Source organism: Kryptolebias marmoratus, linkage group LG11 (genome assembly GCF_001649575.2).
Source record: "Kryptolebias marmoratus isolate JLee-2015 linkage group LG11, ASM164957v2, whole genome shotgun sequence".
NCBI lineage: Eukaryota > Metazoa > Chordata > Actinopteri > Cyprinodontiformes > Rivulidae > Kryptolebias > Kryptolebias marmoratus.
The window spans coordinates 26298386-26311008 of NC_051440.1; the positions used below are offsets into that span (position 1 = coordinate 26298386).

The following is a 12623-nucleotide window of genomic DNA, read 5'->3' on the forward strand; positions in this document are numbered from 1 at the left end:
CCATCCATCCATCCATCCGTCCATCCATCCATCCATCCATCCATCCGTTCATCCAACCAACCATCCATCATCCATCTATCCATCTGTTCATCCATCCGTCCGTCCGTCCGTCCATCCATCCATCCAGATGATTCAGATCTTTATTTGTTTTAAAACTCTTAAAGTTGCTGATGTTCACACCATCTCATGAACTTCCTGCAGGATTTGGGTCCTAATCCCTTCTGTTGGATTAAATCCGATCTGGACTCGGAGCCTCGGCGTTCCGATGTTTCCGGCTGAGCCCGTTTCTGAGCAGCTCTTGTGTTTTCCAGGCGACACGGCCTGGCTGCTGTACGACACCTACGGTTTCCCTCTGGACCTGACCTCGCTGATCGCTGAGGAGAAGGGGATGGAGGTGGACCTGGCTGCCTTCGAGGAGGAGAAGAGAGCTGCGCAGGTGAGACTCCCGGGAGTCATTTTTCATGGTCGGCGTTCTGCAGCGTTGCTCCGTAGGTGAGGATCAGGAGGTCATCCCAGGTGTTTCCTCTGAAAGTGCAGCCTCAGCTGGTTTTTACGTCATGATGCTGCGTCTCAGAGGAGACAACAACCTTCTTCTGAGACTTTTAAATGATTCTTTGTGATTCTTAGTGGAGAGTTTGGTTTGATGCAGCTCTGCTGATGTTTCTGTTCACATCAAGCAACAGATAATAACAGAAATATTCAACTTTAAGATCCCTGAGGGGCTCAGAAGTCAGCAGCTGAACTTTAACATCAATTATCCTCCAGTTTTAATCTGCATTCATAAATCACAGATACTTTATTATAAAGTGATAAATGAGCAGAAATGAATAGTTTTAGGTGAAAACTAAAAATGGTTTAATTATTATCATCCAAACAGAGAATCTGTTCAAACCTGTTGGTTTGTGGATTTTTCCTGCAGGTTGTTGTTGCTGTTTGCATGAAAATCATCCCAGAGCTGACGTCTCTGTCCTAACGGACTCTTTCTGTTGGTGTTTCAGTTGAAGTCTCAGGGTAAAGGTGCAGGAGGCGAGGACCACATCATGCTGGACATCTACGCCATCGAGGAGCTGAGGAACAAGCAGATTCCCGCCACAGACGACTCTCCCAAATACAGATACGCCTCGGACCAGAACGGAAACTACGGTCGGTGCCTCTGATGATCCCAGATCAGCTCCCGTTTCCTGCAGAGACGTTTACACGTTCATCTTCTCGGTGTCCAGAGTTCCAGCAGGCCTCGGCTGCGGTCCTGGCTCTGCGCCGCGACCGCGCCTTCTGCGACGAGGTGACCACGGGTCAGGAGTGCGGTGTGCTGCTCGACCAGACGTCCTTCTACGCGGAGCAGGGAGGGCAGACGTTTGACGAGGGCTACATGCTGCGACAGGACGACAACACGGAGGACGTGAGGACAACAGGACGCAGATTCAGAGAAATTCAGTGAACACTTCCAGCCTTTCTGTGCACAGGCAGGAGCTGAAAGATAAAAGCAGCTAAAGGCTAGCTAAATGTAGCAGGACAGCAGCTAAAAGTGTTGTAAAGCAGGCAGTTCACTGAAACTGAACCGATCTCAATGTATTCCTGTAGGGATTTTCTTTTAAATAAGATTAAATGTATAAAACTGTGTAGGAGGTACAGAAAGAAAGAGTCACAGCTCCCTAACCCTGACTGACCTGAGTGACCTGACTGATTGGATCGTTAAATAATCACAAAGTTCAGACGCAGTTTGATTGGAACAAATTTAGTTTCTGCAGAAGCTGCTCAGTCCTGCTGGTTTAACCAAACGAAGCTGATCGCAGGTTTTTTTTCCTCAGAGGATGGAGTTCACGGTGAAGAACACGCAGGTTCGTGGCGGCTACATCCTCCATATTGGCACCGTTTATGGAACGCTGAAGGTCGGAGACCGAGTCACTCTGCACTTAGACGAGGTGAGACATAACGATGGCTCGGAGACACTTTTACGTCTGTGTTAGCTCTAAGTGCTAAAAGTGAAACCCTGACCTTGTGGCAGGCCCGCCGGCGGCCCATCATGAGCAACCACACGGCCACGCACATCCTGAACTTCGCCCTGCGGGGAGTGCTGGGAGAGGCGGATCAGAGAGGGTCCCTGGTTGCCCCGGATCGTCTGCGCTTTGACTTTACTGCCAAAGGCGCTCTGAGCACGGGCGAGATCCGTCGGACTGAGGAGATCGCCTGCGCCCTCATCAGAGACGCAAAGGTCAGGAAGGAACCGCCAGACGGTGGAAAATTTACTCAGATTTCTCAGAGGTTTCAGTTTTTATTCTTAAATATTTAAAAGGAAATCTGTCGTTGGAAGTAAAAGAAATGAGGACTGGATCAGGACTTTCAGCAGGACAGGAACATTTTAATCAGGACTTGTTGTTGTTCATGATTTCAACCTTCCAGCCAGTGTACGCCATGGACGCTCCTCTAGCCGAGGCCAAGGCCATCCAGGGTCTGCGTGCCGTGTTCGATGAGACCTACCCCGACCCGGTCCGAGTCGTTTCCATCGGGATCCCCGTCCAGGAGCTGCTCCAAGACCCCAACAGTCCTTCAGGGTCCCTGACCTCCATCGAGTTTTGTGGTGGGACGTGAGTACGATGCTGAGCCGTTTCTGACCAGACAACAGGAGGAACAGTTGCTCTGTTGGGTTTTTGTCTTTTTATCGATGATGTTTCTGAGGTTTGAGTTCTTATTTCTGCTGTTCTCAGGCTTTTTATGGCTGAGTTCAAGTTAAACGTTCAGGTTTCAGTAAAAGTTGAAATGATTCTTGTTGAAAAGTGACTCCAGAATGATTATAGCTGATGGGATTTTAACGATGAAGTGTTTTTGTGTTCAGCAGCTGACCTGAATGAACTCAGATCTGCTTCACAGAACCAAGTTTATAAACATGTTTTCTCAGCTGATTCAATAACTATTAAAGACATGATGTTTGTGTTTTAGTGAACGCTGCAGGTTAGTTTAAACCTTGAAGCCGCTGGTTTTATCTCCCTCCTGTCGTGTAAAACGCTGCTGTTTCTGTTATCTGCAGCCATCTGCAGAACTCGGGGCACGCCGCGCCGTTTGTCATCGTCTCAGAGGAGGCCATCGCCAAGGGCATCCGCCGCATCGTGGCCGTGACGGGAACAGAAGCCCAGAAGGTCAGAAAACGAGTCCTCGCAGATTCAGTTAATAAAAGAAGTGAAAATGTTCTCTGATTGGAAGCTGAAAGACCCTGGAGACGAAGTTGCTCGTTGCACCACTCTCCCTCCCTCGTTTAAAGGATTTCCTCCTCATCTGTTTGGACTGCAGGCCCAGAGGAAAGCCGACGCCGTGCTTCAGTCCCTGTCCGCTCTGGGAGACAAGGTGAAGCAGCAGACCGCCCCAAACAAAGACCTGCAGAAAGAAATCGCAGACCTGACGGAGGTAAACAGCCTTTCAGAGCTGCAGGAAGATCGGATTGGCTCTGAGCCCAGGTCTGAACGGGTTTCTGTTCTCTGCAGGAGCTGGGCGCCGCCGTCATCTCTCAGTGGCAGAAGGACGAGATGAGGGACACCCTGAAGGGTCTGAAGAAGACCATGGACGATCTGGACCGCAGCTACAAGGCCGACATTCAGAAGAGAGTTCTGGAAAAGACGAAGGAGGTGATCGAGAACAACCCCAACCAGCCGCTGCTCATCATGGAGATGGAGACGGGAGCCTCAGCAAAGGTCAGAGTCTCCAAATCTTACCTGTGTTATCTCTGAACCTCCCTTCAGGTCTGTGGTTTGAACTGCCAAGCAGCCAAAGCTTTTCTAAAATCAGTTCTGTTCACCAACATGGGAGGAAAATCAGCATTCATCATTTCTAATCCTATTCTTCCTTTAAGCAGTGGAAAACCTGCAGCTTTCTTCTTGTTTGTGGGCAGAACGATGAAACTAAACCATTATTTCCTGTAAAAGGTGTGTTTCAGGCTGTCCTGTAAAATGTGGGTTCTTTTGGGTTTTTTGTTCCGAGGATGATGATGATGAGCAGCGTACCTGCATGCAGCCCTTCAAGCTGCGGCTGATGGGATGTTAGGTGAAAGAACGAACTGATATATAAACTCTATGGACAGATTTCATGGTGTTGAATGTTAACTTTGTTCATGTCTGAACTCCTGGGACAGATCGGCTCTGAAGTGTCCTCGAGACATTCGTCGTCCTGAATGTTTCCTGTTTGTCTCTCAGGCTCTGAACGAGTCCCTGAAGCTGCTGAAGTCTCAGTCTCCTCAGACCGCCACCATGCTGTTCACCGTCGACCCCGAGGCCGGAAAGATCACCTGCCTGTGCCAGGTCCCACAGGTGAGTCCCAGACTCCTCCCCCTGTCCTCATTTTGTTGCCTGAATGCTTCTGTAGATCAGGATTGAAGGATTCCAGAAGGGAAACCTCACGAGATGAAGGCTACATCCTCTTCTTCTTCTCCGCAGGAAGTGGCGAAGCGCGGTCTGAAGGCCAGCGAGTGGGTCCAGGAGCTGTGTCCTCTGCTGGACGGGAAAGGAGGCGGTAAGGACATGTCGGCCCAGGCCACCGGCAGGAACACCGAGCGCCTGCAGGAGGCGCTACAGGTGGCCAACGAGTTTGCTCGGCTCAAGCTGGGAGAAAACTGAGGAGAGGGAAAGAAATCGGCTCTTCTTCTTCCTGTAGGTCAGGCAGAAAGCTTGAATTAAAAGCACTTTTACCTGGAAGGAGAGGGTGTGTGTTAAATACTTCACTGCATGTTCAGAAGAAGCTGGCTCCTCCTCTTCCTCAGTCCTGTTCTCAGCCCTGAGAGTTCTGCCTGATTCTGCATTTCCTTCCTGCCTGATGGATTAACTGTGTTTTCATTAATCATTGGTAAACTGTAAAAGGATCCTGATCTGTGACCGGTCTGTCTCCATGTTACAGAAGAATAAATCTGCCTGATTCATGTCACACGAGTCGTTTCTGTCTGAGAGAAACAAACCCGAGTATCTGTAACCCAGCCCGGATTATCTGCAGCTTTTATTTCTCCGCTCAGAAACAACTTCAGGCTTCAGGCGAGTTTCGTGAAGCTTTTATTTGTACAACAGCGTAAAACAAAGAGTCACGTATGATACAGATGGTACACCTGCTGCCTCCCCCGAAACCAGACGTTAAAGGTAGACTTGTCCTGAAACTACCTGATGAGTCTCCTCATGTTTCTGTTTAACCACAAATACAAGACAACTGTCCTACAAACTGCCTCTAACTCCTGCTTTTATTCTTTTAAAGGCAGAAATACAGAAACTCAGACTGTTTGGCTGTTAAATGTCAGAACGATTCCGATCAGACTTTTCTGCAGAATAATCAATTTGTTCTTTAACTCGGACATAAAGAATCTAAATTTCCTAAAACGTTTCCTCTGGTTTGATGATGTCAGCGATGAAAGGTCTGAAGATAAAACACTGATCCGAGCGCCGAGGGGGGGTCTGAAGGGTCCGGTCTGTGTTCTGGTCTTCAGGTCCTGAAGATTTGACCTTTGACTCCAGACGTCGCTCCTCTGATGCTCCTGAATCTGCTCTGGTTCTTACTGAGCAAAGACTCATGAAACCACCTCAGTCTCACTTTGGATCGTCATAAAAGGTCCTGATCTGGTCCTCAGGTCTTCATCCAATGATCCAGACGACCTGTGGTTCTGGATCAGCAGTTCTCCAAAGAGGAATGTTTTGACCTCTGACCTCATTCAGACAGCAGAAGCTCCTAAAGCTGTGGACAGGACAGACCTTCAGTCACAGAGAGACGGTGTGGTCCTGGTTCTGCTGCTGGATCTCTCAGGTCTCTCATGGTTTGGTTCCCAGTTCTGAAAAGCTGCTGTCAGTCAGGAGAGTCTGGATCAGAACTGTGGACCCGATCAGGACTGAGTTTACATCGTCGCCCTTATTGAAGTTCCTCTGAAGAAGAGCGAGCAGAAGGCAGAGAGCGTCGCAGCGGAGAAGGCACGACTCTGAGCCACAAGAGAACATACAGCAAAGGTAGCAGGTGTGTGTGTTGCTGATGGAGCAGCTGCAGGCAGGAGGCATCCAGCAGCAGGACAAGGCACCGAAGCAGGAGACAGAAAACAAACAATCTGTTCACATTCAGACGAGAAGCTGGGGGGGGGTGCTGCAGCAGAGAAAACCCACCATGAAACACCCCTCCTTCATCTGTGTGTGTGTGTGTGTGTGTCGTCTTGAGATGGGCTGAACTCGCATCACTTCAGATGTTCTGTTGTTTGGTTTGAAGCGTCCTGGTTTCCCATCAACCCTGCGGAGTTGGATCCTCACACCTGCTCCTCCTGAATTAATCTTCCTCATTTCCTGCCGAACATCTTCCTCGCTCCTCATCTCGTCAGGATTATTTATCAAGTTCAAGCAAATTTCACAGAAGAACAAGAAGAAGAGTTTCAGTTTCAGAACAGCTGTTTTTGTTCCATCAGTTTTCCTTAAAGGAATGCATATCGCCCGCCGGACCTTTATGGTTCTTTTAAAACCAGTTTTTATTCTGAATTGATCTTTACTTTGTGAAACTTTGGGTTTTAGTTGCTGCTCGTTTCTTTCTTCACCTTGGGCTGCGTGGTTTGGGTTTGGGTTTGGTTCTGTTGGGGAACACGAGGGAAACCAGAACAGCAGCAGAACCCGAAGCGAAGTGGGCTGGGTCTAAGGCGTCTGGTGGCTCCACCTCCTCCAGGCTGAGCTGAGTTTTAATTGGCCGAGCAGGAACTGGGCCAGCGGTTGTTCTTCCATCCTGTCTTGTCCGGGTCAGAACCTTCCAGAACCAGGCCTGCCTCCATCATCATCATCATCATGACGTCTGGATGGGAATGAAAATGGCAGCAGGGCTGACGGTTGCCATGACGATTAAAAGCTGAGCTGCATCAGAAGTTCTGATTGTGTGGCTCTGCTGCTGGCTCTGATCAGACCCGGGGGGGCTGGGGGTCCAGATGACCCGCAGTTCTGACCCGTCAACCCAAGAAGTTCAAACAGCGACTCCTGTGGATCTGCAGGTTCTGCAGCTGCAAACCTCCAGAACTAAAGCAGGAAACGGTCCTGGAGGTGCAGCTTGGTGTGAAGTTCCTGCGGGTCCACTTCCTGTCGATCAGCTGTTACATCAGAAATCAAACCGGTGGTCCAGCGGCTGATGGAAGTGAATATGGAGGCCGAGTTTCCACCACCATGAGATCGTTCTGTCCTTCTCAAAGCTCTGATTCAACTTGAAACAGATAAAAACAGAAATATCGAAGAATCTGTTTCTGCTTGGCTCCCCAGACTTCCATTCCGCTCCGGGCGCTCCTCATTTTCCAGGGAACACTGTGATTTTTCCGGCCTTGGCCAGCTGCTGGATGATCTGGGCTTCGTAGTCGGCGTCATGGACGCCGGTCTTCCTGAACTCTCCGGAGTAGCGGTTCTGCTCCCAGTAGTGGTGCCAGTTTCCTCGGCTGTCGGCCCCGAAGCCGAACACGTTCACCTGTGGGGGGAAGACGGAGCGTCAGGCTGAGACACACCTGAGACACACCTGCTGCAGAAGGACTGACCTCGTCACAGACGTGCAGAGCGAAGAACAGCACCAGCAGGCCCGTGGAGGGGTACCGCCCGTGGTGCTTGGTCCAACGGTCGTGGATGTATTTGAAGAAGGCAGGATTGAAGATCTGGACCTGAAAGGAGGAAGAGCAGATCAAAGGATCTGCGTAAAAGTCCTGGAAGTCTAAATCAACTAAAGCTAACAACTCTGAGGACATCACCTTGTCTTTGTCCACACGGAGGAACTGCTTCACCGGAGCGTACGTGCTGCAAGACAGAACCAACAGAATTCAGCTCTGCTCTGAGCGTGCACGTTAGTCTGTGCACGTCTGTGTGTCTTACAATCGGATCTGGCCCGTGGACAGAGCGCTGGTGATCCAGACCAGGTCCAGAGTTTTGAAGGGAACCAGGACGAAGCTGACGTTGGGTGCCAGGTTTTTGGCGCTCTCCGGGTACATGAAGTGATGCGTGGTCCGGCTGCCAGCGTCGTCCTCGTAGCCGACCGTGGGAGCCAGATTTATCCTGAGGAGAGAGAACGACAGACGAACACGGTGAGATCTGCAGAGAACATCTGCTCCACCGCGGAACGCGCTCCATCCTGTTCCAGAGAAGATCCAGTTCCTGCAGAACGGAGACTAAACCTGTTCACCTGTTCACCCGTTCACCCGTTTACCTGTTCACCTGTTCACCTGTTCACCCGTTCACCCGTTCACCCGTTTACCTGTTCACCTGTTCACCCGTTCACCCGTTCACCCGTTTACCCGTTCACCTGTTCACCCGTTCACCTGTTCACCCGTTTACCCGTTCACCTGTTCACCTGTTCACCCGTTCACCCGTTTACCTGTTCACCTGTTCACCTGTTCACCTGTTCACATTTGAAGCTTTTCAGACTCTGACTGAGTGACCACAGCCAGCTGTTCAGAAGTCTTGGTCTGTCAGACGAGCAGCAGAACCAGATCAGATCCGATTTCTAAAGGATGAACTTTTCTTCTGGACCCGGTCACGTTTGGGGGATTCTGTGGTGATTAATTCAGCCAGGGTGTTTTCAGCTCTGTCCCCACCCGTCCCCACCCGTCCCCACCCGTCCCCACCCGTCCCCACTCGTCCCCACTCCCAGAATAAAGACTGGTTACTTCCTAAAACACTTGGAACGTTCTACCAGCTGTTTTAGGTCTCAGTTCTCGTTCACCTTGTTAGGAAACAAGCAAACTTCTGACCATAGACGTGCGTCTCCTGCAGCGATGATTAACTTCTGCAGAGAACATGTTCTCTCTGTTGCTGCGTGAAGGAAATTTATCCCTGAAAGCATCTTTTCTTGGCACCTGGAAGCACAGAACAATAAAAGTGCTTTTAAGGCAGAAAGTAAAAATGGAAACAAAGCGCTTTGCTGCAACACAAATCTGGAATCCACCTTCAGGACGAACAACTTCCTGAAAAGTCTCCAAAGCTTTGGTGTGACTTCCTGTCAGAAACTGTCTGCAGACATGAAGCTGGAGTTCCACACAGAACCTTTGAGTCACAGACTGTCTGGACTCTTCTGAACCAAGTCAGCTGCAGAGAACAGAACCCATGTTTGTAGCAGAGAAAACGAAGCTGGTGGTGCGTGGGTCTGCTGCAGCCGAGCCGAAGCTCAGAGAACCCCCCCCCCCATCAACCTACAGATGGAAGACGATCATTAAATCTGAGAACAAACAGCTGAACACTTTTATTATTCAGAGACGAGACGTTGGTGTCAGCTGCTAAATGAAACTAACTGAATGAACACAGAGTTCATGTTTTCATGCTGCTGTTGTAGCATCAGTGTGTGTCCTGAATGCAAACACACACACACACACACACACACACTCTGCCGGAGACAACATGGATCAGTGTTCATCATCACTCTGAGATTGAGCTGAGGCGCCTCCGTGCACAAGTGTGCACGTCAGAGACAATGAACAGGGTAAGTTTCAGCTCTCGGGACAAAAAGCTCTTTGTGGTGACCACAGGGATCAGGTGACCCCTGTCAGCCAATCAGAGAGCAGACAGCAGGGCCGCATTAAACAGATTAAATTTAGCTTCAGACACGCCTGTGTCTCCGGACCCTCACACACACACACACAGAGGATGATGAGCCGTCCTTCCTCCTCCTCACCTCATAATGTAGTCGTGGCCGTCGATGGCGGCTCCATATCCGGCTTCTCGCAGGTTTCCAGAGTTTCCCACCACGGCGCAGCGCAGGCAGCGCCCCGGATCCCAGGAGCCGTAAGGAGAGCGTCCAGGAATCACCTGAGACGAGATGAGGAGCAGAAATGATGAAGAGCGGAGAATAAACTGGACTCTGCGTGGATGAAACCAGAAAGTACCTGGAAGAGCCGCAGCAGAACCTGCTGGATGTTGTGGGGTTTAAACTGCGGCTGCAGCATCTGCAGGAAGACGGGCGAGAGTTCAGTTCAAGGCAGGAAGGAAAGAGCAAAACAAATGAATAACTAAGAGTCAAACTTTCAGGAAAGGATTTAAAACTAAAGTTTGCTTCAGTTTCAAAGTTTTAAAACCTTTTACTTTGTTTGCTTTTTAAACATGTTTTTAAATGAAGAAAGCTTCAGGCCCTAACATTCGCTCAGATCGGACAGATCTTTGCTCAGCCTGAGCCGATCTGTGTCCCTGCCCACGTGCTAAAAACTAAAATGACAACAAACAGCAGAAAAGGTTCTGTTGGACACGAGTCAAACAAACATGTGGTTTTTTTGCAAACCGCCGTCTGAAAGCACTTTAATGAAGAGCTGAACGTCGAGTTGGTTTGGAAGCTCTCCTAATGACTGCAGAGTGTTTCTCAGCAATAAATAAAAGGAGACTCAGACATAATGAAACATCTGATTAAGGCTTCGGTTTGGAACTTCTCTCCATTCTCCAAGATGGCTGCCAGTCTTCCCGAAGGTCAGACCGCACAAACACCCTCAGACTCAGAGGTCAAAGGTCAGGACAGGGCAATCAAAAACAGACTGAATAAGTGAAGTACTACCTGTTACAGTTCAGTGAAGTTTCCTCCAACCCAGATGTTTCTGCTCAGGAAACATCTGGAACACCTGGACCACCTGAACTCGTCTTTCATCTGTTGGTTCAACTGCTCAAGCTCCGCCCCCTTTATGCTTTATGTGATCAAATCAGCTGGCAGGATTCTCCAGGACCCCCCCCACACACACATTCTGGCTCCCATCAGGACTCAGTCTCTGCTGTCCCCTTAGCAGGACTCGAAGGAGGAGGACGGCTTTTGTCTCCAGGACTGTCCAGCTCCTGACCCATGACCCCATGACCCCATGACCCCTTCCTGTGTATTTTTACTGCCATTACCTGCCATAAGAACTTTATTTACTTTATTTTTAGTGTTGTTTATGTTTTTGTTATGAAACATTAACCTTTAGGAACACAGTGTGTGTGTGTGTGTGTGTGTTGGCTGTTTGTGTGTGTGTGTGTGTGTGTGTGTGTGTGTGTGTGTGTGGCTACTCTTTGGAGATAAATAAAGTGAACTGAACTGAACCAGTATGGATCCAGAACTGTGTGAGAAACATGAAGTTCTGCTGAGGGAGGTTCTACAAAGCTCTGGAACCGGGCACGGTTCTTCTGTTACCTGATTGGTTTTTAATTTCCCATCAGTTAATCCTCTCACCTGCATCCACTCACTAATCGCCCAGAAAGGTTCCGTTGGTTCACTTCATCAGGTCTCGTTGAACACTGGTCCTGGTCCTGATCCTGGTCCTGGTCCTGGTCCTGGTCCTGGTCCTGGCAGGTTCTGTAAGATGTCCTCAGCGGGTCGAACAGGTATGGTTCTGTAAGGTCTTGTTGGATCCTGGTCCTGGAGCGATAACTCGCTCACCTCAGGACAGACGCAGGTTTTCACTCAGGTTCTGAATGTCGGTTTAGTTTTTGTTAAATAAAAACTCTAAATTCTCTTCTGAAGGATCCAGATGATTTCCTGACCTGATCAGGAGCTGATTCTGAACTTCCAGCTGTATGACATCACCGCCTCCATCAGCTGTAATCCTCCCGACACGGAGCTCATTCCCGCAGATATTCCTCCTCTTCTACGCTCTCTGAACTCTCGTGTCTAATTCCTTTTTTTAAATTTCCCTTCTCCTTCTGGTCCCTCTGGGATGCAGAGCTCATCAGACGGATCAGAACCAGGAGTCTGGTTTATTCTCTCTCTCCTTCTCCTCCTCCTCATGTCTTCATCCTTTTCCTTCCTCCACCTCAGGTTCTGTTTGAAATCCTGCTCTGCTGCTTCATGGTTCTTAATTTGAAGCTAAAGTTTTCAGTCCTCTGACACTAACAAGTCGATCAGAGAAGTATTCAGTTTTATTTTATTATTTTTCAGGTGTGATTCCTTTTCTTTCTCTTCTGTTTCTATTAACTTAAGTTGAGTTAAATTCAGGAAAAGCTGCAGCTCGAATGATTGACATGAACAAAAACATAAAACAGCCGTTAAAAATCAGCTAACAGCTCATTTGGAGTAATGAATGGGTTAAAACCTTATTCAGGAAACGAGTTTGTTCTCAGATTCTCTCCTTTTCTAACTCTTTGTTTTACCTCCTCATCTTTATTTGTTTTCTCAGGTTATAATATGACTCCAGATGTTTCACCTGCCTTGTTCAGAGTTCGGCCTACTTCTCCTAATCTCTGCTGTTAAAGGGGCTGAACCTGCAGCTCCACCTCCACATACAAGCTGGATTAGAGAGGTTCTTTATTTGCTTCAGCTGGAAAGAATCCCTCTGATACTGGCTGGGAAGGCTGGATCATTTCAAATAATCTGGAACCGGATGTCTTTTAGTTTTATATGATTCATTTTATCTGAACCTTTTTTGTCTTGTTTGTCTTTCAGTGGGTGTTGGGGCGGGGTCGTTGAAAATTCAATAAAAAGAGTGGTAAAAAAGCCTGGGGTCCGTTTGACCCGGTTCTTCAGACAGAACTCAAACTACAAGTCATACAAACAGAAACACAGAGAGGATGAAGAGCACTTCCTGCCTGTCTCCTGAGCACTTCCTGTCTGTCTCCAGGGTTCTCCTGAACACTTCCTATCTGTCTCCTGAGGACTTCCTGTCTGTCTCCTGAGCACTTCCTGTCTGTCTCCAGGGTTCTCCTGAACACTTCCTGTCTGTCTCC

The 12623-nt window shown here is 48.9% G+C and overlaps 2 protein-coding genes across 2 annotated transcripts in view; one reads left to right on the forward strand and one right to left on the reverse strand.

The window, feature by feature from the left end:
- aars1 (alanyl-tRNA synthetase 1) overlaps window positions 1-4905 on the forward strand; it is a 12576-nt gene extending 7671 nt beyond the window's left edge. The window contains exons 10-20 of the mRNA XM_017441309.3: window positions 312-436; window positions 999-1143; window positions 1221-1399; window positions 1809-1922; window positions 2006-2212; window positions 2401-2585; window positions 3026-3134; window positions 3286-3399; window positions 3477-3683; window positions 4182-4295; window positions 4422-4905. Of these exons, the coding sequence (XP_017296798.1) occupies window positions 312-436; window positions 999-1143; window positions 1221-1399; window positions 1809-1922; window positions 2006-2212; window positions 2401-2585; window positions 3026-3134; window positions 3286-3399; window positions 3477-3683; window positions 4182-4295; window positions 4422-4601 (1679 nt within the window). The 3' untranslated portion in view covers window positions 4602-4905. The remainder of the gene's footprint in view (window positions 1-311; window positions 437-998; window positions 1144-1220; window positions 1400-1808; window positions 1923-2005; window positions 2213-2400; window positions 2586-3025; window positions 3135-3285; window positions 3400-3476; window positions 3684-4181; window positions 4296-4421) is intronic.
- Window positions 4906-4960: 55 nt separating this feature from the next.
- On the reverse strand, window positions 4961-10695 carry st3gal2 (ST3 beta-galactoside alpha-2,3-sialyltransferase 2). The gene is made up of 7 exons (XM_025002867.2): window positions 10489-10695; window positions 9833-9892; window positions 9622-9755; window positions 7830-8009; window positions 7709-7754; window positions 7502-7621; window positions 4961-7434 (listed from the first exon to the last, which is right to left on the reverse strand). The coding sequence occupies exons 2-7, from the start codon at window positions 9890-9892 to the stop codon at window positions 7261-7263; spliced, it is 714 nt and encodes a 237-aa protein (XP_024858635.1). The 5' UTR covers window positions 10489-10695; the 3' UTR covers window positions 4961-7260.
- Between the last annotated feature and the right edge of the window lie 1928 nt (window positions 10696-12623).

Coding starts and splice junctions, on each gene's coding strand:
- st3gal2 (XM_025002867.2), bottom strand. CDS start 9,892: ATGCTGCAGCCGCAGTTTAAACCCCACAACATCCAGCAGGTTCTGCTG. Junction 7,622..7,708: donor TCCGTGTGGACAAAGACAAG/GTGATGTCCTCA, acceptor TCCTCCTTTCAG/GTCCAGATCTTCAATCCTGC. Junction 7,435..7,501: donor CTCTGCACGTCTGTGACGAG/GTCAGTCCTTCT, acceptor TTCCCCCCACAG/GTGAACGTGTTCGGCTTCGG.